The 27,695-nt window shown below is 42.8% G+C and overlaps 1 protein-coding gene across 2 annotated transcripts in view; it reads right to left on the bottom strand.

Moving 5' to 3' along the window:
• EPHA3 (EPH receptor A3) overlaps nt 1-27,695 on the bottom strand; it is a 334,850-nt gene that overhangs the window by 42,632 nt on the left and 264,523 nt on the right. For both annotated transcript variants that reach the window (XM_075263556.1, XM_075263557.1), the window contains exons 8-9: nt 23,973-24,075; nt 17,350-17,417 (exon numbers count right to left, since the gene is read on the bottom strand). In XM_075263556.1, coding sequence (XP_075119657.1) covers nt 17,350-17,417; nt 23,973-24,075 — 171 coding nt within the window. The remainder of the gene's footprint in view (nt 1-17,349; nt 17,418-23,972; nt 24,076-27,695) is intronic.

The following is a 27,695-nucleotide window of genomic DNA, read 5'->3' as shown; positions in this document are numbered from 1 at the left end:
GATAGATAGTAGATAAGAAGATAGATAGATAGATAGATAGATAGATAGATAGATACAGTTTGGCAGAATATGTTGGTGCTATATAAATAAAATGTATTGTTATGATAGATTGGTGATCGATAGATAGATAGATAGATAGATAGATAGGATAGATAAATAGATAGATAGAAGGATAGATAGATATGTAATTGATAGATAAGAAGATCAATAGTTAGATAGATAGATAGATAGATAGATAGATAGATAGATAGATAGATAGATCCATGGATAGATAGATAAGTATAAAAATAATGTATTACCGTAGATAGATCTGGCACTCAGTGAGTTCCCTGTAATCTCTTAATCTTTTTAATTCATACAATCTGCACCTCGTAGATCATTACAAAAACAATTTACAATTTTTATCTGATCACTGAAAAACCTAAATAAAACACAAAAAAGTCTCTTCCAAACGCTTCATTTACTGTACAAGACTTACAAGTTAATGTTCCAGAAATATCATATTATAATGGGGTAAGCTTGCGGTTTTGTCTTGCTTGCCAGGGGAGAGCATGATGAGGAAATGATAAGCGTGTGTCAAATTAAAGTCAGCGAATGAATACGTGAAATGTACCATACAGAAGATTTGGCCAGATATGGTGCTCCCGACACCCCACGTTCTTTTGGAGTTTACGCGGCAGAAAATAAGCTTACACATTTTGGCGGAGATTTCTTTGAGCGCAGGCCCCAGGGACTGGGTGAAACAGGGATACAATGGCCGTAATCTCTTCGCACCAATAATTAGGGGCAGCACATGTCGTAAATGGGTTCTGTCATGAATAACAGATAATAAACACATGCACATGTGTTAAGCCCCTCTGTTCTACAGCTCATTCTGTGCAAACACAATCCTTTTCCCTCTCCTTCTACCAGCGTGATCCGCCCTGGGGCTAACCAAATGTAAGAGGTGCTAGTCAGACAGGGGCAGGCGAGGAGGTGAAACACTTCTCCAGGCCTTTGAAGGGAAGTCATGGGATTTTCAATATTGCTGCAGCCTCAAGCTCAAGTCGTGATTTCTCATTCACAGCAAAGTATGGGAAAAAGCCGCAGTTGTTCTAGAAAGATGGCTCGTCTCGGCTGCATTTATTGACTTTGTGCCGGTCGGACTGACATAATTCACTAAATGTAAATAAACTGAGAATCGCCCGGTTACACATCTGACAGTATTAGTCAATGAGATCCAGGAACCCGAAGCTTTTGACAGCAGCGGTATATAAAGAAGACAAATAGAGACATGTCCATGGAGACTCGCGAGGCAAAGGAGTCATTGGGCCATGTAAACTGGAATTGGAATTTACATTAAATCGGATCTATACATTAAGCCAATCTGCTTCACTATAGAAGTTATTGGGACAGACCCATAGATTGTTACTCTATAGGGGATGCTGTTCCTCCTTATTCAGGCCCGATTCACATTCATTGTGTTCGGGTTTCCATTCAGGGAGTCCGCTTGGGGACCCCTCGAACGGAGATCTATATGTATTAAAAAGCAGTTACCTAAAGGAAACCCATGGACCCTATAGACTATTATGGGGCCTATGTGGTTTCCGCTTGGTTTCTGCATGAAACATTTGGAGAGAAATGTGTTGCACCCCGAACGGAAACCAGAACGCAGATATGAACCGAGCCTCACACTGCGCAGGTTGGCACAGGGAGTCTTATATACTTCATGGGTTGCAAACAAATTAGTTCTCAGCCAGTACAGAGAAAACTGCCTCTCTGGCGCCACCTATAGTATCGGATAAATAGTTACTTGCCAATTAAAGGGACTCTGTCACCAGTTCATCAACCCAACCCTGCAGATCGACTGAATCAAAAAAATTTTCTTCTTGTAAATCAGAGTCTCCGTTCCCCAAAATATCACCTTTTTTTTTATCTTTGGAGCTATGACAGCATTGCCGCCTACCTCTTTGGATCATTGGCAATACCCTCATTGCTCCAATGAGATCATTTGCATATTGACAAAAATAGCAGCATCTCAGCAATGGAGGCGGAAATCCATAAAGGGAAACATCATTTGATTCTGGTGACCATAACCTATCTATCTGCAGGCTTGATTACATGCTGAGATAGGATGATAGACTCCCTTGAGCTCTGATGCACACCAGATTAAGCTCCCTCTCTATTGGGTGTCATTTGTGGTCCCCAAGATCTTGGTATGTACATCAAATTGACATGGCAAGGGAGTCTGTCACCACCACTATCACAGATAGGTCAGGCTCACCTGCCTTTTCCCCTATGAAAATTGGTGCCCCCATTGCTAAGATATTTATTTTACAATAAGCAAATGGTTAAGGGAATATCATCACTCCTTAGGGAGAGACCACCATATAGGTGTGTGGAGACTTATTAAGCCTTTAGCACTCCACTTTGCAAGGGACCATGGGAAGAATATGCAAATCTTTCTTCCATGATGTAATTAGGAAGTCAGGTGCCTCAGTGTTGCAAACCAATAGAGGGCGCTCACTGGAATGTGCAAGCCTGTCTTCCCTGATGTAATTAGGAAGACATTGGTTTGCAACACTGAGGCACCTGACTTCCTAATTACATCATGGAAGACAGATCTTAATATGCAAATGAGCAGTCTGGAGCAACAACAAAGTTCCATTGCTCCAAACTGTTATACCCTACATTGCTCTGATACGATGGCGTGAAAGGACAAACACAGGTTTGGGTGAGATTTCAGCTTAGCTCCCTGGCCCTGTCACTCAAAGAAGGGAGGGAGACAGGAGGGTGTATTAGAGCAATGAACCCGCCCTCGGTGCTCCAAACTGCTCATTTGCATATTGTGAAATAAATGAATTGCTCATGAATCTTCATGAGAAAAGGGACATTACATTCAGGTGAGTGGGATCTATCTAACTGGTTTAATATGGTTTACTCTGATGACAGACTCCCTTTCATGTTGAAATAAACCCTATTCTTAAAGAGGACTTCTCACCTCTTCTGATATGTGTGTTTTAGTAAATACTGAATCATAAAATAATAATTTATTAACATAAATTCATAAATTATTCCAAAAGCATCTTTTCTCAGAACTCAGCATTGTACTGTCCCTCTGTTACTCTTCCTGGAAATACAGAACTAAATAGACAACTGGGTATTACCATTCTCTTTGCCTATTGGATGTGTCTGTTCCTGGTCAGATTGGACAATGTATAAAAACACTAATATATAAGAAAGAAACTTAGACTCACCACTAGTGACTTGTATTTTCCGGCTGGTAAGGGGTGCACGATCCTGTAGTCCTCTGGACCCACGAGGTAAGTTAAACAGGAAACAACGGTAGAATGGATCTGCAGCCCTCCAAGCTTTTTAAAATTTAGCTTTTAATGGTTAATTTAAAACCAATACATGTTCCAAGAAAAAGAATACAAGCAGTGAATAAAGTTTAAGAAAAAAATATAGTGTGCATAGTGGTAAAAAATGCCATGCCATGATTAAGAGGTTCTCTTAACCTCGAAACGCGTCGGCGTTTTTTACCACTATGCACACTATATTTTTTTCTTAAACTTTATTCACTGCTTGTATTCTTTTTCTTGGAACATGTATTGGTTTTAAATTAACCATTAAAAGCTAAATTTTAAAAAGCTTGGAGGGCTGCGGATCCATTCTACTGTTGTTTCCTGTATAAAAACACTGCTCAATCCATTCTTTTGTTTTTAGCTATATTCCTGTTTGTCCCCCGTAAGGTCAAAATTTTGAATTTTTAAAACTTTTTGAAAAAACTTTTAAATGATTTTAGAAAAAAATTAGATTTTGTAGCAGGCCGGTAATGGAAGTGGATCTATTCAAGCATGCTCCACCTGTCACATTTCTAATGTTTTATGATGTATGTTCCCAAGTGTAGTCCTCAAGGACCCCACCGGAGCTTATTTCAAGATCATCTTGCGTCCATACAGGTGGCTCTATCATTAGCAGATACGATGTGTCCGGATAATTAATGCAGCGACTCTCCGCTGAGAAGATCCTGTATAACCAGTCTCTATATCAGGGGAATGAACATTCGCCAAGCTCTGATATTAGAGACAGCATTAATTAGCTGCAAATGTGAAATATTCACCCGCATACGTCTGCCTGCCTGCAAGGCTGAACTTTGCATCCGTGACTTAAAAGGGATAATATATCTTCAAGGGGAAAAACGTATTTATATAGAAAGAAGACGTCTGGGAATGAAATACTGATTGAGAATTTAGCATTTAAATGATATGGAAAAAGAGCTCAAGTCAATTATTTAAAGGGGTTTTCCCATGAACATAACCCCATTAAAATTTGGAGACAATTAAAAATTTAACATTTTTGCAAATAGAAGTCATTTAAAATGTTGGGTTGTAAAGATTTGCTTTAACCATCTCAGTGGTGACATCTGTTGTTTCGATCAGTTGGATATCAATCGATGCAACTGGAGATGAGTGAATCGAAGTAGACAAAGTGGAATTCGATCTGATTTTCAGGAAATATTCGATTTGCATCGAATCTGGATTTCCTCACGCTTTGTGCTAACGAATCACATTTTTTCCTAAAATGGCTGCTGCACATTAGAACATGGGGCAAGGAACTCTGGGAATGTGGGATCAGCCACAATGCCATGCGTGTAGCCAATCAACAGCCAGCCCTGTGATGTCACAGCCCTTTAACCCCTTCGTGACCACCCACAGCATCGGGAGCGGGTATTTGTTGTAACTGGCAACTAACACCCTGCCCTATAACCAGCTCCGATCGAGTTTTTAACTCCTTGGATGCTGCAGCCAAACATGACTGTGGCATCCATGGGATTCTGCCATTCTACATGTCCCCCTCAGCACAACCCATGGCGAGTTAGGAGGGTGCCGATATGCATCTTCTGCAGCCCGGGGTCTGGCCTGGGCTGCTAGTATCCCCCAGTACTTGACTGATCCTGCCCAGAAGTGAGGAAGTCAGCCTATGACAGGTTCAATATTGAGACAGGTTTAATATGAATTTATTTAAAATATCAAGTTCAACCAAAACCCAAATTTTTGGGGTTTGCAACTCATGTACCACTATTTTCTGGGGTGTCTTGAATGTGGAGAACCAATGGAAGTGCGTAAACATAACAAGTAGTCATACTCATCTTTCCTTGGCTAAGTCACAGTATTCAGTTTTGATCTTTGTTTTCTTGTGGCCCTCTTCCAGCCTCTCGAATGATGCTATTGGTACTCTAGGACCCGTTGGGACTTGCGAATTGGCCTCAGCCAGCATGTGGGGTGCACAGTCGTCATGATGCATAGACAACTTATGACTAATTGTATTAAGGGGAAAGACTAGCATTGCTACGATGGTTAGAGGAAATCTTTAGAACTATTCAAAACATTTTTTAATTATTTATATTTGCAAAAATGTTTAAATTTAATTGTCCACAAATTTAACTATTGTTAAGTCAAAGGGAAAACTCCTTCAAGGATGTCAAACACTTCTTAGACTGGATGGACTTCTGTGTTGTTGTTAACCTTTCTATCAATCATCACACTTCATCATTTAGAAGTCGCTGTTATTTCTGTTATTTCCTGATTCTACTGGGAACTTGATGTCATCTGGCAGCAAGATGGAGCCTTGTCTTTTACCTAACATATACAAGTAAAGCTGAGAAGATGAAGAGTCAAGGAACCAAGCAAAAAGTTCTCCCAGCAGTAATTTGGGCATGACTTATTGTTTGCTTTATGTAATCCAGTTTGGTTAGTAGAGTCCCCAGATGATAAGGGGATCCATGGTCCAGTTGTTGCGATTCACAGTGAATAGTTGTCATTTGCAGGGAAATCAGGCAACATGTGTTCAATTTCCTAGCAGTACCCCTACAGGATAAAACAGAATTCAGTCCCCCCCACTCAGCCCCCCTATCTGAGCTGCCAATCACAGTAGATGGCTCCAATCTCACCAGTCTCAAAATTTCGTTGCCTCAGGGTTTCGCAATGTCTTTGACATTGGTATATGGCTGGTGTCGCACACTCTATATAGAGGAAGGGGTGGTGCTAGTCGAGGGGTTCTCCAAGCCCTTCCACAGATTATAGAAATCACTGCACACATTGTTTATTTTCCATTTATCAACAGCAAAGAAGATGGTTTTCTATATCACAGCACCATATTTGCGTAGACAATAAATGTTATAGGATCGCTAGCACTGCCCAACGTTTCGTTCGATATTGTGAACTTCTTCAGGCATGATACACAATCAATCACTGTGTGCGCAGGGTAACCAGGACTCTTTGTCTCTCCTAGGAGTCCTGCTTTATACTCTCATATCTTGCTCCAAATCCTATAAACCTCTAAATCACAGATCTAAGCTTCTCTCTATCCTATTCTTCTCTCAAATAGAGCAACAAAGACTTGTCAGGTTGCGGTCACAGTTGACTTTCAACACTAATTTACAACCAGAATAAATTACACCACAAAGGATATCAAAAGGTTGACTAAGAAGTCAAGTGGTATAGCGCAAGCCAAGAGGCCATATACTCTATACTCTACAGATACTTGACATTAAACCTATGCGTATCAAGTACTTTATGCAATGAAGACGCTTAGGGAGCATTCACACGGCGTAACGTCCCGCGAGATTTGGCACGTGTACGCCGCGTGACCCTTTGCGTGCCGTACACGCTCCCATTCATTTCAATGGGAGCGGGGAGCATATGCGCCGCGCTAGTTTGCGGCCGTGCATTTATTCACGGCCGCAAACTAGCGCGGCGCATACGCTCCCCGCTCCCATTGAAATGAATGGGAGCGTGTACGGCACGCAAAGGGTCACGCGGCGTACACGTGCCAAATCTCGCGGGACGTTACGCCGTGTGAATGCTCCCTTAGGCTGCATGCACATGGAATTACGTCGGGCTTGTAAAAATACTCATTCACAGCCGTACACACGAGCGCTGCGGACGGCTCCCGAACACTTCCCATTCACTTCAATGGGAGTGAATGGGAAATGTTTGGGAGCCGTCTGCAGCGCTGGCGTGTACGGCTGTGAATGAGTATTTTTACAAGCCCGACGTAACTCCGTGTGCATGCAGCCTTAGGGCTCATTCACACTACGTAAACGGCAGCTTATTCTGAACGTAAAACACAGCAGCACTCCCACTGAAGTGAATGGAAAGTGCCCACGTGTACGGCTCGGCATGAGCAGAGCTAGCCATACACGCGGGCACTTTCCATTCACTTCAATGGGAGTGCTCGTAGTGAAAAAAGCAGCCCATTCATTTCAATGGGGAGCGCTCGTATGCCGGCTCCCATAGAAATGAATGGGAACTGCTTTATACGCCGCCTATTCTGAACGTGTTTTACGTTCAGAATAAGCTGCCGTTTACGTAGTGTGAATGATCCCTTAAACAGTAATATCTGTTTCTTTACAGTCAATGTTACAATCTTGTAAGTTTGATTTTGGATAATAATAGCCGAAAATTGAGAATTTCCAAATATACTTTTGACAAAAGCAAGATAGTGGTGCCCAATACATTAATCAAACGGGGTTGTGCAGGATAACTGGAAATCCCTATACTAATCTAAACACCCTCCCCCCACACTTTCTAAACAACATAATTTATCAAAAATGTATATTTATCCATATTCCTAGGGAAGTTATTTGACCGCCCCAGCGACATATTCCGATTATCCGGTGACGATGCATTTCCTCATTTTCAGAAACGGATCGTCACTACTACTCCCCCATCCACTCTATTATACTTACCCTCCTGGCTTCTTCTGGCAAGACGGCTGGCTCCTCCTCCTATACTGATTCTGCAGGGTGCGCACTCTTCTCCACTCTGCTGGTAATTCACCACTATTGCATATCCACGCATGTGCAGTAAAGGTGGATCATCACTGGAGAAGACTGAATCAGTACAGGAGGAGGAGGGGCTGTATCACAGGAAGAAGCATGGAGGGTAAGTATATAATATGGGTTGGGGGGTTGGGCCAAGTAGGTAAGGAAGGGCGGGATAGGTAGAGACAGGGAAGGGGTGTATGGGAAGGAGGGAGTGAGGAAGGAGGGGGGAGTAAGGTGAGAGTGGTTAGTGAGGAAGTTACATAACAGGAAGCTGAATCATGTAAACAAATGCAGGAGATACAAGGAGCTCTCAGAGACACCCAAATATCACTCAAAACATGGATAAAGTTATATTAACCCATTGGTAGCACTAACAGATCTTTAAAAAAAAAAAAAAAAGAACAAAAAACATTTTTTTTTTTGCCTGGAAAACCCCTTTAACTATTTGCTGCCACGGCGCCCTGTATGTTGCTATGGGAAACACCATCGATCTGATTGGCTTCTGTTTTCAGCACAGAACATCTGCAGAAGTTCTTTTTTAGCATATAGGGCCGAATTATACTTAGTTCCCAATTACAGGTGTTAAAACACTTGCTTTTGTAAATGACTTTGAAGCAGAAACACCTTATCAAACCCGACGAGTTACACAAGTGTGGAAACACTTCTTTTATGAGATTTTCAAATTTGATAAAGCGAAGCTTAGAAAGCATTTCTTGTGCCAAAGTCTTTTTATGGCCAGAAGGACTTTTTGGATTTAAGCTTTCACAGTAGAAAGAAAATAGGAATTTTCAGACTTATTGTGTGAGATTCAGTCATTTAGCCCTACAAAGGCAGCCAGGAAACTATTAAATTATACAGACACCTCTAATTCTTACAGTCCAAATAATACTTGTTTATCTTAGCATAAAAAGTACAATTCAGGAGTGACATAACCATGTAAGCTGTCAGTAGTACTTTATAAAAGCCAGCCAACGGCTCTGTGATCCAGGCTGTTATTGTACAGCAAAAACAATAAAATCACTACATGACCTACAATCATTTATGGACACCAAAAGGATTGTAGAAGCGAGAAAATTTGAGTTTTGATAGGTGCGGTAACCTACAAATATTTGGGTGGGTTGTCTGAATTTTGCACTTAAAGAGGACCTTCGATGTCCTTGGAGATGTGCGGTATTACATACCACTATGTACCACTAAGTATGCTGAATTCAGTGCACTGTCATCTTTCCCGGTACGCCTCCCGCTGGTGGAAATATCGGTTCTTATTTTCTGATTGTAGATTTTTGTATTCTATTTTCTATATATGAATATTGTCTGAGATTGTCCTCTCTTCTCTTACCAATATTTAGTGATACGCTTTACAATAGTTTCATGGCCATTGGCATGTAAGGAACGTCCCCCTTACAGTACTCGTCTATAACTCTGTATTGTCAGAGGGGGCGCTCCTTACCGCCCAGCGATGACGCTATGCTGTGAGGAATGCCCCCAAATACTAGTCTATGGAGGAGTACAGTCAGGGGGGGGTTGGTGTTCCTCACTGCTTAGCGTCATCACTGGGTGGTAAGGAACGCCCCGTCTGACAATGCAGGACTATGGACAGTACTGTCAGGAATGCCCTCTTGACAGTGGTTAGAGATCGCCGTCAAAACTAGTGGCACCGATTTCTCCAGCCCCAGGCACGTAACGAAAAAGCCGACAGTGCCCTAAATTCAGTGCACTGTCGGTTTCAGTATATAAAACCGCATATGCAAAAGGACATGTAAGGTCCTCTTTAAGGTCAATGGAAGAATATTCTAGACATGCTCTATGTAAGGCAGAGTTCACACTACCATTGAAGTCTGTTGTGAAGCTGTCTGTTAAAAGAAACCAAAAAAAATCCTATCAGTGGCTATCAGTTACTGTCGTTCAAAAGGACAGAAAAGTCCTGCATGTAAGATTTTTTTGTCTGCTTAAAAAAACTAAGGGCTCGTTCACACGGAGTAAACACGCCGCGCATTGTGGCGCATTTACGGCGCGTGTACGCCGCGTTTTTTTACGGTGCGCGATTACGCCACGTTAACGCGGAATGCAATCGCAATTACAAGCAATGTGCTTGCAAAGCACATGGAGCCCATAGACTATAATTGGCTCCGTGTGCTTGCCGTGCACTGCCCGCATGAATGAATTGTGCAGGCAGTGCCCGGCAAGCACACGGAGCCCATTATAGTCTATGGGCTCCGTGTGCTTAACTGCACAGCACTTGGTATTCAGTTCGGGGGGTCTCCATGTGGACTCCTTGCGAACGGAGGACGAACGCTAATGTGAACCGGGCATAACATAACGGACAAGGACACAAGATAAAATCTCATCGAAATGAATGGAAATTGCAAACGGACCAGCTAGTGTCCATTGCTAAAATCTTGTACGGACAATAGCACGGACACTGCTGAGCGGACACCAATGGTTGTGTGAACACCCCCTTTGGATCAATTAAAAAAAAATGGACACACTAGCATCAGTCAGTTATTCTCCGTTTTTTATACTGTCCGTTTTTGGATTTTTTTCTGCTTTCTGAGCATGCACAGAAAAAAAACAGGCACAAAATAACGGACAGTAACTGATGGCGATTTCTGATGGTTCTACTACTGTCCGTTGCTAAAATCTTGTAATAGACAATAGCCATGGACACTGCTGATGGTCAACAACGGTACTATGAACGCCCCCATACGGAGGAAGAGCACACACGATATGACAACATCAATTGTCAGTAGTGAATTCTATGATGTGTCACAATAGGTGTTATCTGTCGAGGCGTGATCTTCTGTTGTGATCCTGTTACTCTTGTTTGAGATATAGATGAGATCACTGCTAAAACAAAAACCCTACAGAATTAGTAAATGTAAGGCTTTAGTGGAAAGAGTGAAAATAGCAGGATATTTTTTCACAATATAGAGACATAGAAAATTGTAAATAAAATAATCAAAAATTCTCAAAAACTTTGCCATAAAAACATTCCCTTTAAATGGTGCACAATATTTCTATTATATTAAATTTGGACAAAAGAAGGGAATGAGATTACGTTAAATTAAAAACGCTCACCTTGGCAATCCCACTTGTCTTTGCTTAATTTCAGGAGCCATGCCATACACACATGACTGCTGGAACCATTTTGGGCAGCATTCACACTGAGTAACGCTGGCGTTTTTTGTGCTTATTTTGGCACGTAGTGCCGTGTAAACGCCGCGTTTGCGCCGTACAATGCGACCACAAAATAGCGCGGCGCAAACGCGGCGCTACGTGCCAAAATAAGCACAAAAAACGCCAGCGTTACTCAGTGTGAATGTTGCCTTAGGGTTTTTCCAGGTTTTACATATTGATAACCTGTCCATAGGATAAATCATAAAAATCTGACCAGTAAGTGCTCAACCCCCCGGGTGATAGCAACACTTCCCAGGCCAATGACATCACATTCATGTGTCACGTCCAGGTCGTTGATTGGTAACATGGCTGGTTTTGGGCTAGGTCTCGTTCAAGTGAATGGGGCTGAGCTGCAAAACCAAGCACTACCCTATGCAATTTACAGTGATTTTCCTATTCACTGAAGAAGTCACTGTGTCACCCAAACACCACTGTTGCTGATTGTTAGAGGTCCGGGTTCATGAATATGTAAGTCGTGGAGAACCCCTTTAATAGCCTTAGTGATCACATGTTCTACATGCTGCAGAGATGGGTGGAGACTAGAGATGTGCGAGTAGTACTCGATTGAGTAGGTATTCAATCAAATGCTACGGTATTCGAAATACTCGTACTCGATCGAGTACCACTCGCTATTCGAATGTAAAAGTTTGATGCAGAACCAGCATTGATTGGCCGAATGCTATACAGTCAGCCAATCAACGCTGGTTCTTCTCCTACCTTTAGAAGTCTTCTCCGCTTGTAGTACGGGCATGCGCAGTCGGCTCTGCCCAGGCCCGATGCCTGGCAGAGTGAATTCAGAGCCGGAAGATGCCGTGGGGAATCTGCACGGAGAAGACTTCTCGGAGGATCCAGCCCGACCCTCACTCGTGGACTTGGTAAGTATAATTTGATTGAACGTTGCCTACCCCTGAAACGAGCATTTTCCCCCCATAGACTATAATAGGGTTCGATATTCGATTCCAGTAGTCGAATATTGAGGGGCTACTCGAAACGAATATCGAACCTCGAACATTTTACTGTGCACTCATCTCTAGTGGAGACCACTAGAGAGGTAGCACAGGGAATGAAAAGATGAGAATATTTTTTTCCAATAATCATCCCATTCCAAGTCCTCCGACTTAAAGAGAATCGTCGGGTTGATCTGCGACAGTAAACCAGTCAGAGATCCTTATGGACCAGTGGTTTAGCATTCCAAATATCCTTATTGTGAAAAAAGTCTGCAATCACAATAAAACCCCCCAAAACTATATACTTCTCTAGAGATGAGCCCAATGAGGCTCAGCGGCCGATGGTGTGATGAACTCCTCTGACTTCACTGAGCAACGGGCACCAGGAATACATCCACTGGGTAAGTATAAAGAGTCAAAGGACAACAGGGTATGAACCACAGGGCTACTTGGGACCCTAAACCACCATAAGTACTTGTGGGTCGTTTAGTACCCCAAATCAACTGGACAGGTTTCCAATGAGTTGGCCGAACACCTTAAAAAAAAAGGCAGTGAAAGGTATTCATTCCTTTTTAATGGGAAGAGTGGAGTAAGCTGCTTCAATATCTTTGGTGATAGTGGCTTATCTTCCCTGAGAATGATAGGATTGGGCATGTAAGATTGAACATTAGAGATGAGAAAGTAGTATTCGATCGAGTAGGTATTCGATCAAATACAACGGTATTCAAAATACTCGTACTCGATCGAACACTACTAGCTGTTCGAAGTTAGGATTCGATGCAGAACCAGCGTTGATTGGCAGAATGCTATACATTGCCAATCAACGCTGGTTCTTCTCCTACCTTTAGAAGTCTTCTCCGTGCAGCGTCCCCGCGTCCTCTTCCGGCTCTGAATTCACTCTGCTTAGGCATCGGGCCTGGGCAGAGCCGACTGCGCATGTCCGCGCATGCGCAGTCGGCTCTGCCTAGGCCCGATGCCTAGCAGAGTGAATTCAAGGCCGGAAGAGGACGCGGGGACGCTGCGCAGGGAGAAGAATCCAGCCCGACCCTCACTCATGGACTTGGTAAGTAGAATTTGATCGAATGTTGCGTACCCCTGAAACGAGCATTTCCCCCCCAAAGACTATAATGGGGTTCGAAACCCGTTCGAACAGTCGAACAGTGTGTGGCTGTTCGAATCGGATTTAGAACCTCAAACATTTTAGTGTTCGCTCATCTCTATTGAACATGCATTACTGACATCAGAGAAGAGTTGGAGCATATGAGGCCTGTTTCACATCAGCATTCGTGTTTCCGATTGGGTAGCCCACTTGGGGACCCCCCTCCCGATCGGAAACCTATACATATTAAAAAAGCATTTACCTAAGAAACCACACAGACCCCATTGACCTTAATAAGATCCGTGTGGTTTCCGCTCGGTTACCATGTGAAACATGCGGAGAAAAAAGTGCTGCTTGCACTTCGGGCAGTCCTGAAGAGGATTTCCCGAACGAAAACCCAAACGCTGAGCTGGCCAACCCTGCCAAAGTAATCAGTTTAGGGCAATGTTAGTCTGCCGTGTATGTTACAACTCAGTATTAATAGTACTTTTGCATAATGTTGTTAATGCTCTTTTCCCCATCAAAGATTTTACTTCTAGAAATTTGGGATGACCATTAATGCATCTTGTTGATTAAAACAATGGTTCCAATATAAAAAGTGGGACCTAAATTTGGATGTTCTATAGACGATTTATGGTTCACATTTTAACATCACCACTTGGGCGTATAAAGGGTGTATAAAGAGACACCGAGGACAGGCTGCAATGACATAATCTGGTAATCGGGACTTTTCTGCCTTCCCTGCAATATCATTAGTAAGACATTTTACACATCCAGCTGTATCAGCCTCCTGGTGTCATTTAGCCATTCACTGGAGACGCAATTTATCCACATTTTACGGCTGTTTATGGCCTTCACAAAATCTTCAGCTACTTCAGCATAATTTGAAAGCAATTTCCGTCAATGAATTGGTACCAAATGGCTACCGAACAGGCGGAAATCTGCCACTGCTCTCCAATAAAACGTCAAGAACATAAAGTCTGCAAAGTTCCACTACACATAAAAAGCCATTTGTTTGTCAATTACAAATATGGGGAACAATGTACAGAATGTTAGGCAAATGGATGTACAACCAATGTACATGGAGTATAGGTAGAGGTGATGTCAAGGAATACCCATTACACAGAACATGTCATCGGATCTATGCTGAATAGGGTTGTGCGATTGTGTTTGGAAAAGATCAGATTCTGATCGGCGATTGAGAAAATTTCACCATCGCGATCGGAATTCCGAACACGATCTTTTTAGGTGGGATCGAGATCGGTGATTATTTCCCACAATGCTTGGCTACACAGCGTGGATTCTAACAATTAAAGCGTTCAATTGTTAGATTCCATGCTGTATAGTGAATAGGATTGTTTTTAAAATCCGATCTCTGATTAGTAAAAAAATCCCATTGACTTGCATTGGGATCGAGATCGGGTTCGAATGAAAAATGATCGGAAATCGGATTTCAAAATCGATCCTGAAAAGTCAAGATCGGCTCAACCATAGTGCTGAACTATCTGAGGGCATCATGACGTAGTGGCAGATACAGTACTTATTAGGCAATCAATGGAGTCATTTACTAACCCATCTCACCACTTGTCAGTTATACATGGGCGTAAATGTGGCGCATCTTTCTGTGGGCCACTTGTTATGGGGTCATCTACTTTTATTTACGTCCAAGAAGGATGGAACAAATGATCATAAGATTGCTTATATTGCAGTCTGCATAGATGAATACTACAGCATTGCAGTTTATGGTCAAATCTCTAGGCTTCTATTAAAGGGAACCTATCACCAGGAAGGATTCTGACTGCCATTATAACAAAATGGCTCCTGTGATCTTGCCATGGGGAGTCATTTGGTTGCAGAAAACAGCGTTAAACATATAAGTAACCACTTAGATGCCATAGCTACATCTGACCATGACCATCTGAGACGTTAGTTATCCGTGGTGAGAGTTGTCTTCGTTCACTGACAATGCTATCAGGTCCATGTTGTGTAAAACAGCAAAGACCCCTTCACTGCCCTAGACTACCAGTGATGTCAGCATTAATCCCTTCACCGCCTAACCTCTAATGCCACTTTATTTGCTTTTTTTAATTACTTAGCTTAAAAGGAACAGTGTCCAGGTCTCTGACAGTTCTGCTCACTACCTTAGAAGGAACACTGGTGAAATCCCAGCCCAGGCATAGTGATATTAATGTAGCAAACTTTAACTTGACACTGTTGTAAAAGTGTTGTTATGGTGTTAATGGATTTTTCTAAAAGTTATATACTGATAACCTCTACTTAGGACAGGCCATTAATATTTGTTCCATGTGAGTGTTGGTGGGCAGGGGCACCCTGGATCTCCATAGATCTGCTGTTAGATGTTGCAAATTTCCACAGAACAGAGATGTCATGTTCATTTATCATGTGAACTGTTGGCAGTTCAGTCTCATTCAAGAAAATGGGGCTGAGCTACAATACTAAGGACAAGCCCTATTCTTGTGAAGAGGCTGTAGTGCTGGGTGTCTTCAAGCGGGTCATCTGTGGGGGTTCTAGATGTTGGACCCCCCACTAATAAGATATTGAAGACTTATCCTAGGGACAGGTCATCAATATGTAAGGCTACCTTCACAGGGCAGTGAATAATGTGGCCGTGTGGTTTCGGCTTTTTTAAAACAAGTCACTTGGCATCATTAATGTCAATGTGAGTAAATGGGGGTTATTCATATGACCATTTGTTGTCATGGACCGTCAAAATATGGGTCAGGTGTAGAAATGAGTGAACACTGTTCGATCGAATACATATTCGATTGAATATCAGGCCGTTCGAGGTATTCGATTCCAATCGAATACCACGAGGCAAACGCACTAAAAATTCATATCCCCTCCCACCTTCCCGAGTGCGTTTTTTGCACCAATAACTGCGCAGGGGAGGTGGGACAGGAAATACGACAACGGAGGCATAGAAAAAAAAAATCGGAAAAAGTAATTGGCTGGCTAAATCAGGTGACCTCCACGTTATACAAATGGTCGATTTCAGATTCGGGTAATATGAGACTGTGAACTATGTGACTGTGAGACAGGGACAGATGTACAGGCAGGGTTAGCTAGGGATTACCTTTATTTAGGTGGGAATGTTACTCACCCAGCTCTTTGGGGCTCTATCTGGAAGGGATCCCTGTCAGCTTGCGATATGCGCGAATGCAACTGGGACAGCAGGGGAAGCATGTCTGGGGGCATCTAACATGCTCAAGTCACTGTATTACGTTGGGATCCCTGTCAGCGTGCGATATGCGGGAACTGACTTTTATCCCTTAGGAGTGCATTGACCAGCGTTGATTGGCCGAATGCCATACAGAGTACAGCATTCGGCCAATCAACACTGGTTCTGCTGGAGGCTCGTCTGTGAGGAGGCGGAGTCTAATATCGGACCAGAATGGAAACTGCTGTGGACTGATCTTAGACTCCGCCTCCTCCGGCAGAACCAGCGTTGATTGGCCGAATGCTGTACTCTGTAGACTATAGACTATAATGACTATAATGGGGTTCAATATTCGTTCGAACAGTCAAATATTGAGGGGCTATTCGAAACGAATATCGAATATTTTACTGTTCGCTCATCTGTAGTCATGTGCTATTTTTGGCCATTTTCTCAGATTGTATGGGAGATCCATGAAAACCGATGCCCCTCGGATGCAGGATGGCCGTGAAAAATTTACTTTTTTCATGGCTGTTTTGCATCTCTCGCGTGTGAATCTAGCCGAATTCTCGTAAAATCCTTTAATGGTCACATGCTATACCTGCCGACATCAAGACTCAGGTTTGTGATAGGCTGCAGCAGTCATGTGCACATGTACAGCACAATGATGTCAATTTATATTTTGCTGGATCTGCGCATTTTGATAATAAGTCAGAAAATACCTAAAACTGGGTACAGGGGGTGCAGAGGTCACGCCTGTGTCCTGGGACCTGAGGGGGCCCTTAGTCTGTTCTACAACATAAGTAGACACCAGTATTATAGATAGTGGGACCCTGGTACAGATTTTGCTTTGGAGCCCAGGGAATTTGAGTTACACCTCTGTCTAGGAGGAATGATGTCCCTTTTTCATTGCACAAAAATATATATTACAATCACAAATAATTTATCTATTATTGGTAATATCTGTGGTAATACTAAGTGTATGGTACGGCACGGCGTTGCAGTAAGCGAAGTTACCAATAGGTGTCATATGCTGTATGTTGTAATGTATAACCCCAGTCAGAGCTAAGGGAATATAAATGTGAATACATTGTTCCCACATAATCGCTGTTAAATGGAACTTATAAATCACATTACTTACAGTGACCATTTCCAAAGTGAAGTCTTTTTTCATCGGGGCTGTGCACTGATTTATTGTATCCACAGAACCTACAAGAGCAAACACAAACATTCATTTCCTCAATGATGCAGGAAAACATATTTACCTTGTGATAAGATAGCAAATGTATTGTTCAGGGACCGGCTCCGCTCTGTAAGTGGCGGCAGGTCATTAAGTGGCCAAGGAGGACAATTAAGGGCTGGATAAGGAACAGCCAAAAACCGCCAAGTTTATTACCTATGTTCTACAGGAGTAGGAAAAGCTGTCTATTCTACGGCGAAAACATGTTTACTAGGATATGTATTACTCGCCTTAATTCTACGTCATATTTTTTCGATTTATTGTGATTTTTTTTTCTTTTAAATGTAGATTGTGAGCCCCTTATAAGGGATCACAATGTACATTTTTTTTCTCCTATCAGTATATCATTTTTTAGAGAATGGGAGGAAATCCACACAAACACGGGGAGAACATACAAACTCCTTGCAAATGTTGTTCCTGGCAGGATTCGAACCCAGGACTCCAGGGCTGCAAGGCTGCAGTGCTAACCATTTATTTAGTTGATGGAATTTTGACCACTATGTTGAAAAAAATGACTTGAATTGTTGCAGAATTTTATTTTATAGTTGTAACACGATTGCAAATTTACTGCCATACTGTAAGATTTTAAAAAAATAAAGGTTCCAATGCATTGCGGACTTTGGTACTGTATCAAGGACCTATTTCATAGCTAGCAGTCACTTTATTCTGATGCTTAGCAGGGATTGTATCAAACATTTCATGATCCCTTTAAAGGTGGCCGTACATATTAGGTTAATGTTGGCTGAACCCACTGATTTTGGAAGGGAGGGCTGATTAATCCCCCATGTTTTGTTTTCACAGAATATAATCCAATACTAGAGGTATCTGGCAATGGTTTATTCCCTTCTTCCTATTGATGACACATGCATGCATTACCAAGCTGAGTGTGCGTGTGCATGGAGGGGTTATGAGTGGCAGCTATGGGCCAAACAGGTGTATGGGATTCAATATTGGCCTTTCTATGTAATATATATATATATATATATATATATATATACACTCACCGGCCACTTTATTAGGTACACCATGCTAGTAACGGGTTGGACCCCCTTTTGCCTTCAGAACTGCCTCAATTCTTCGTGGCATAGATTCAACAAGGTGCTGGAAGCATTCCTCAGAGATTTTGGTCCATATTGACATGATGGCATCACACAGTTGCCGCAGATTTGTCAGCTGCACATCCATGATGCGAATCTCCCGTTCCACCACATCCCAAAGATGCTCTATTGGATTGAGATCTGGTGACTGTGGAGGCCATTGGAGTACAGTGAACTCATTGTCATGTTCAAGAAACCAGTCTGAGATGATTCCAGCTTTATGACATGGCATTGCATTATCCTGCTGAAAGTAGCCATCAGATGTTGGGTACATTGTGGTCATAAAGGGATGGACATGGTCAGCAACAATACTCAGGTAGGCTTTGGCGTTGCAACGATGCTCAATTGGTACCAAGGGGCCCAAAGAGTGCCAAGAAAATATTCCCCACACCATGACACCACCACCACCAGCCTGAACCGTTGATACAAGGCAGGATGGATCCATGCTTTCATGTTGTTGACGCCAAATTCTGACCCTACCATCCGAATGTCGCAGCAGAAATCGAGACTCATCAGACCAGGCAACGTTTTTCCAATCTTCAATTGTCCAATTTCGATGAGCTTGTGCAAATTGTAGCCTCAGTTTCCTGTTCTTAGCTGAAAGGAGTGGCACCCGGTGTGGTCTTCTACTGCTGTAGCCCATCTGCCTCAAAGTTGGACGTACTGTGCGTTCAGAGATGCTCTTCTGGCTACCTTGGTTGTAACGGGTGGCTATTTGACTCACTGTTGCCTTTCTATCAGCTCGAACCAGTCTGGCCATTCTCCTCTGACCTCTGGCATCAACAACGCATTTCCGCCCACAGAACTGCCGCTCACTGGATGTTTTTTCTTTTTCGGACCATTCTCTGTAAACCCTAGAGATGGTTGTGCGTGAAAATCCCAGTAGATCAGCAGTTTCTGAAATACTCAGACCAGCCCTTCTGGCACCAACAACCATGTCACGTTCAAAGGCACTCAAATCACCTTTCTTCCCCATACTGATGCTCGGTTTGAACTGCAGGAGATTGTCTTGACCATGTCTACATGCCTAAATGCACTGAGTTGCCGCCATGTGATTGGCTGATTAGAAATTAAGTGCTAACGAGCAGTTGGACAGGTGTACCTAATAAAGTGGCCGGTGAGTGTATATATATATATATATATATATATATATACACATCAGTACTTGGTATCATTCCTACACATGTAGGACTTAATAGATTATCATGTTCCAGAGCTATAATATTGATAACCTATCATTAGAATAAGTCATCCATATAATATTGGGGGTGGGAATGACACCCCTATTTTTTGAAGCGGTTGCAGCAGTTGTACAAGCTCTACAGTGACATACATTATATAGTGGTTGTGTTTGGTATTACAGGACATTTGTGCTGCACACACATCATGTGACCGTTGGATGTCATATCATTGATGTATGAAAAGACCGCCAATCCACACAACCGATTGTCAGGACTGCCAGGCACCTCCATCCTAAGAATCAGTCAATATCATATTCCTAAAAAACTAAAGGGTCCAATGCATTGCAGACTTTGGTACTGGGTAATGGGTATGGTTGTAGGGGCCCTTTAAGGCCAGCACAACCATACTAAAAAAATAATACCCAGAACTCTATACAAACATTACTCCAGATAGTCTTGCATGGCCAGACTGTTGAACATGGCCACATATACGATTTCTTGGTTGTAGAATATATTTTATCTTTATTATATAAGTGTCACCTTGGTAGGTCTGTAGGTTGGACTTGATGGACTTGTATCTTTACTACGTTACTATTAAAAAGCTGTCATTGGCTCAGTTACTAAATTTCTTTGCAAGTAGAGGAAAATTTTAGTCTGAACTGAATTTGAATAGGGTTTTGGGATTGTACTGAGTATAGCTTTGGTTCTGGACCCCTTGACGCTCACTTATCTCAGTGATAACAATAGAATTGGACAATAAGATCCAACCCTGCTTGCAACCACTATACGTTAGATTGATAGTGAATTCTTCTGACAAATATCTAATATATTAAGAATAGGGTTGAGCGATTGGGATCAGAAAAGATTGGATCCCGATCGCCAATTGAGTAAATTTCATGATCGTGATCGGGTTCCGACCCCGCCTAAAAAAGATCAGGAACAGAATTCCGATGCCGATCCCTCAACCCTAGTAGTTAGACAAGTCAATGTACAGTAATGGAGATGTAGCAGAGTCCAGTATACGACACATAGTAGATAGTATGGCGGATACTATCTACTCTTCCGTTTCCTCCCTGCTGTGCTGTATACTGGACTCTGCTACATCTCTATTACTGTACATTGACTTGTCTATCTACTCTTCTGCTTCTTCCCTGCTTTACCGTATACTCAGCTCTGCTACATCTCCATTAGTAAAGCAGGGACGAACCAGAAGAGTAGAAAGACAAGTCAATACACAGTAATAGAGATGTAGCAGAGCTGAGTATACGGTAAAGCAGGGACGAAACAGAAGAGTAGCCAAGCACAACTTGTGGCAGCCCATGAGATGCTACTTGGAGAAGCTGGGAGCTTGAGATATGCGATAAATGACATTTCCCATGGAGAGTCTTTGTGTAGTGATTAAAAAAAACAATGTTTTGTGGCCATTTAAGTGTTCCCTTGCTCTTTCTATGCATTCTAAGAACTTGTATGCATTTTTTGGTAACGTGTCATAGCTTTTGAAAAGGATCTTAAAAAAAATCCCATTGACTTGCATTAGGATCGGAATTGGGATCGGGATCAGGATGGTCTGAAAAATTATTGGAAATCATTTCAAGGTCGTCTCAACCCCTCTAATTAAGAATATCTCTTTGGCACCCAATGTAGCTTGTGTGGCAGTACATGGAATAGCTTTGTATGACTCCATGACTCCAATTGATGTAGCCACATACGTCAATTCTTCAGCATCTACAAAGGTCTCGGCATAAATAAACAGGAACATTTTGTGCAGTAAGTGTCAGATTGCTAAGTTTGCTGCTTATAATGAGGGAATATTGCTTTAATTCAGGGGTCAGGTACCTGGGGGTCCAACACATTCAGCTGTAAAGTACTAAAATGCAAGTCATCATAAAAACCCTCATTATTATAATAGTCACTATGGGGATGCTGGCTACTATCAGTGAGGTCAATATGCATATATGGCCCCCCATTATCTATCCCACATGCTGGGACGTAATGAGTTATGATGATCTCATACGTTCCCCCCATCTACGTCTATCCCTGCCTCTTGAGAAAAGACCAAAAAAAAAAATCAATAGTCTAAAATTTATATCAGGCAATCCAAAACCCAAAATAGCAATTCAGGTTACAACTTCTAGAAAGTGTAGATCAAAGAGCGAGAGACCCTAAAATCGAAAACGTTGCATTAATCTACAGGAAAACACGTGTGCATTGAGCTTGACAAATTTGAAGTATGAGATCTTGAACAATTTAATAGAAACACAAGGGAAACGTCAGGTCCATGTGGTTATGAAATCTAATCCTGCAGGGCTTGAAAAGCCACTTGCATAGCGTAGTTTACACATAATCAGCCGGTGCAGCCCAGGGTTCTCATAAGTGCCTAAGATGTCACACCTGGCTTTAATAGAAATAACATTGCGCATAAGATAGTAAACTTAATCAGCCATACACAGGTCAAATCTCAGGCAATCTTATTTAATAAGGTGTGAAATACAGCCACAGAAAACAGCAAACAGCTCGCAAAGCACCAGAAAAACACAACCTGATTATGTTAACAGGAGGAAAATTCTACAATAACGTGGGAAATAAAACAAATCAACAATGGGATTTTATTGTTTCGATTGTATTCTTGTTTATGGCATACTACTAGCGCTAGACTCGGTGTACCGTGTACGTTACTGTGGAAGATGAGTATATGGAGCCATTCAAAGAATTATTATCTTATATCCATAGAATAAAGAATAGCTATCTGGTTGGTTAGGGTTAGGGTTGGTTCACACTAGCGCTTGTATTCCGTCCGCAAGGAGTCCGCATGGAGACTCCCCCGGATGGAATACCAACGCTAATGCAAGCGCTGTGCAGTTAAGCACACGGAGCCCATAGACTACAATGGGCTCCGTGTGGTTGCCGCGCACTGCCCGCACAATTCATTCGTGCGGGCAGTGCGCGGCAAGCACACGGAACCCATTATAGTCTATGGACTCCATGTGCTTTGCAAGCACATCACTTGCAATTGCGATTGCATTCCGTCCGGGGGGGTCTCCATGCGGACTCCTTGCGGATGGAATAAAAGCGCTAGTGTGAACCAACCCTTAGACCGCTGAGACCCCCACGATGCTAAGAAAGGGGGTATTTTATCCTCTTTGTGCCTTCAGCCATGTAAGGCTTAGTTCACATCTGCGTTCCTCCGTTTTCTTCTACACATGAAAAATGCAGAGAAAAAAGCACTGCAAGAAACCACATGGACCCCATTATAGTCTATGGAGTACGTGGGTTTCCTAAGGTAACTGCTTTTATATTCAGATTAGGTTTTCATTCGGGGGGTCCCCATACGGAAACCCGGACGCAGATATGAACCAATCCTAAGTGTCACAGTTAGTAGGTGGGGTGACTCCACGTTCCCATTGACTTCAATGTGTTATCTCCAGTTCTTCTATTGAAGTGAATGGCAGTGCGTATGGATCCCATCCAGCATGACATGTCTACATGGCTGAATGTATAACTTATTCTCCAGATCGGGGGGATAGAGGATAAATGTGCTTCTGACAACCCCTTTTATAAACCTTTAAATGCTTTAAGCATATTAGCTCGCTCCATAAACTTGTAAGGTCGGAGAAGCCACCACTTTCCATAAAATGGGTTTAGGTGTGTGACTTTCTTAGGTTCTTAGCCACAGTTGCCTGTATAATTGTTTTGTATGCATTTTATGAGTATATTTAGTATAATACACTGAATATACTGGTGACTTATTGCACTGTATGATGTTACTCTGTGTTTGGCTGCTGTTTCCACTTTGGTCTTTTGATTTCTGGAAAGAGATGATTGTCCAAATGGGTGGAACCTAGTTGTGTCCATTGACTTTGCAGCAGCGTGCCTTTGGTTAGGCTCAATGAACAATTTTCTCGTGCTATGGCCTGATGTCTTGTACTCATGTTGGGTGGGAAGGCTTTTATATAATAAGGAACCTTTCCAGCTCCTTAGGATTTTCCTTCGGAACCTCTGCTTGTACCGCTCTGGCTGTCCGGAGCAATTTCAAAGGCTAGTGCGGCAAATCTGATGTGAATCCTAGGAAGTGCAAACCCATATGGGAACTGGACCATGGGAGCATCGTTCTCATGCTGAGCAAGTAATTGGTATCTGTCATTCTAGAATGCTGTCTGATTCTTACTACTGAACAACTGGCATTAACCTTTGCTGTGCCAAACATTATCTGGCGATATTGTATCTGTAAGTAGAGCGTATTACTCACCTTCCGATAAGGATGTATACAACCACAGTGAGCAGAATGATTACTATGGCCGCTGAGATGCCGATCATGACAACTTGGCTGTTCTCACTGGAGATGGAAAAAGCTGAAACGGTGAAAGAATAAAAGAAAAGTGTTAGCTCATCAGAAATGACACATGACTGATCCTTCTATACATAGATGAAAGCATGAAAATCCTATTAGGGGCATTACAAGCTGCGACGTTCATTAATACAAACATTCCTCCCAATGTAATTATCATACAGTACCCCCTACTAGAGGCTTCCAATGAAACTACATTGACTCGGCCTCTGTGGTCTGTCCAGAAGGAATGGTCACATACAATAGGGCCTATTTATTAAAAAAAAAATTTAAAAAATGCTCTCATTTTTTGGGCCACCTCCCCTGGAGGACGACTCATTGCTAAAGCATTGTCTCTAGAGATGAGCGAACAGTGAAATGTTCGAAGTTCAAAGTTCGATTCGAGTAGCCGCTCAATACTCGACAGTTCGATCAAACATCAAACCCCATTATAGTCTATGGGGAATAAATACTCATTTAGGGGGAAACCACTGTTCGACTCAGGAGGGTCACCAAGTCCACTATGACACCCCAGGAAATGATGCCAACCAGGGGCGTAACTACCGTGGTAGCAGCAGTAGCAGCTGCCACAGGGCCCGGGCCATTAGGGGGCCCGGTGACAGCCGCTACCGCTGCGTTTTTTTTTGTTTTTTTTTAAGTCCGTTACGGGCCCTATTCACGTGCCGATCCTGGCTGGGCCGGGATCGGCAAGTGACACTGCGGGCCCCACAGAGGCTATCATTATACTCGGGGGTCTTTGCAGACCCCCGAGTATAATGATCGGCGGACCGGGAGGGGTAAGGTAACATAAAAAACAGTGTTACTTACCTCTCCACGATCCTGCCAGGCCTCCGTCATTCGTGTCTGACGTCACATGACCCAGGCCAGCTTCCCGGGTCATGTGACGTCTGACGTCATTAAAGCTGGACCAGAGCGGCAGCCGACAGGAACAGGTAAGCAACTATCTCTGTTCTTTTAATGGTTTTAATCCCCCGGGTCTCCGATTATTATACTCTGGGGTCTTTTCAGACCCCAGAGTATAATAAATGTTTATAGGTGTCCACAGTGGGACATATGGGGACACTATAGGGGTTAATACTGTGTGCAGGGGACACTATAGGGGTTAATAATACTGTGTGCAGGGGACACTATAGGGGTTAATACTGTGTGCAGGGGACACTATAGGGGTTAATACTGTGTGTGCATTGGACACTATAGGGGTTAATAATACTGTGTGTGCATTGGACACTATAGGGGTTAATAATACTGTGTGTGCATTGGACACTATAGGGGTTAATACTGTGTGTGCATTGGACACTATAGGGGTTAATACTGTGTGTGCATTGGACACTATAGGGGTTAATACTGTGTGTGCATTGGACACTATAGGGGTTAATACTGTGTGTGCAGGGGACACTATAGGGGTTAATACTGTGTGTGCAGGGGACACTATTGGGGATAATACTGTGTGCAGAGGCCACTAATGGACATAATACTGTGTGCAGGGCTTACTAAGGGACATAATAGAGTGCGGAGGAGGGGGTCAGTCAAGGTCTTCGGCATCGGTTTGGGGAGGGGGGGCCCCATGTCAAAAGTTCGCCACGGGGCCCCGCCATTCCTAGTTACGCCACTGATGCCAACACCTCTGGAATGCAACTGGGACAGCAGGGGAGGCATGTCTGGGGGCATCTAACAAGTCCAAGTCACTGTATTATGTCGGGATCCCTGTCAGCTTGCGATATGCGGGAGCTGACTTTTTCCCATAGGAATGCATTGACCAGCGTTGATTGGCCGAACGCCATACAGAGTACAGCATTCGGCCAATCAACACTGGTTCTGCTCGTCTGTGAGGAGGCGGAGTCTAAGATCGGACCAGAATGGAGACTGCTGTGGACAGATCTTAGACTCCACCTCCTCCAACAGAACCAGCGTTGATTGGCCGAATGCTGTACTCTGTATGGCATTCGGCCAATCAACGCTGGTCAATGCATTTCTATGCCGAGATGTAGCAGTGCTGGCCGTGCGGTCAGCTGCACACACAGTTCTGCAGCATCTCAGCAGAGCTGAGTGTGCAGCAGGGTTCAACGCACACTCAGCTCTGCTTCATCTCCGGCATAGAAATGCATTGACCAGCGTTGATTGGCCGAATGCCATACAGAGTACAGCATTCGGCCAATCAACGCTGGTTCTGCCAGTGGACTCTAGGGTTATGTAGTGGACTGTAGGGTTATGTAGGGGACTGTAGGGTTATGTAGGGGACTGTAGGGTTATGTAGGGGACTGTTGGGTTATGTAGGGGACTGTTGGGTTATGTAGGGGGCTGTAGGGTTATGTAGGGGACTGAAGGGTTATGTAGGGGACTGTAGGGTTATGTAGGGGACTGTAGGGTTATGTAGGGGACTGTTGGGTTATGTAGGGGGCTGTAGGGTTATGTAGGGGACTGAAGGGTTATGTAGGGGACTGTAGAGTTATGTAGTGGACTGTAGGGTTATGTAAGGGATTGTAGGGTTATAGGTTGGACTTGATGGACTGATGTCTTCATCCAACCTCATCTACTATGTAACTATGACCTATGGCTTGGGTGTGAAAAGCCTTCCTACAGCTCACCCTGAAGGATGTAGTAATATTTGGCTCTTTCACCCTGGTATATAAAAAATTAAACAAGGTTGATAAGACTTTATAATGATAGGAAACCAGACCCAGCTTTCTAATACAAATCCGACCCAGGCTGTTGGCAACTAAATGCAAAGACAAAATAATGTAAAATGGAACCAAAACAGCTAAACCTACTTTACTGGCACCGTAATAAGCGATTAAACGTTATTTCTGCTCGGGTCTACTTGCCAAATCGCCGGTCTATTCTTGTTATGGTTCACAACGTATAGTTATCATAGTTTGCATTAAACTTTTATTTACAGTAACTACCAATCCAGCAATCTAAGAACAAGCCTGTAATTGACTTTAATTCACATGTAAAAACACATGTGAAAATTGGAAGTGGAGAGCACTACCCGATTGTAACAATGTGACTGTGGGTGGCATATTGGATTTCACTTGTAATGTATGTTTACATGAGTTTGTGTAAGGGCATCACTTCTACACTCATTTACAGCTGCGGCTTTTCAACAGTTGTGTTAGGAAGGAAGCAGCGGATAGTTATCTAATGATGAATTCTCGGGCCCTTTTGGCACATAACATCGCTAGAACAGGTTTTCTGTGTATATTCTTGGATAAAGTGTCACATTTACATGTTTTTATCTTTCATTCTGGTAATTAGAGTCATTTAAGGAAAAATTGGGACTTAGTGGCATAATTGGAGACGTCTAATTATAGGACATCCTGTTATGGAGACTATTCTGTCCAGACTATAGAAGGAATAGTCACCGTTGAATAGGATTTCAGGTTTTAGGCTGTGCTTGCTTCATCCTTAAGGGTTGACCCTTGATCATATGCCCTATTGGGATCCAACTCAATGGGCGAAGAGTTGGCTTTTTCCTTCGTTGACATGAGCCATCCATGTATTAGATACAGTTCTATGAAAAAGTTTGGGCACCCCTATTAATCTTAATCATTTTTAGTTCTAAATATTTTGGTATTTGCAACAGCCATTTCAGTTTGATATATTTAATAACTGATGGACACAGTA

The sequence above is a fragment of the Leptodactylus fuscus genome, chromosome 2, assembly GCF_031893055.1.
Source record: "Leptodactylus fuscus isolate aLepFus1 chromosome 2, aLepFus1.hap2, whole genome shotgun sequence".
Lineage (NCBI taxonomy): Eukaryota > Metazoa > Chordata > Amphibia > Anura > Leptodactylidae > Leptodactylus > Leptodactylus fuscus.
Note: the sequence above shows the minus strand (reverse complement) of the source record. Positions and strands in the feature narration are given on the sequence as shown.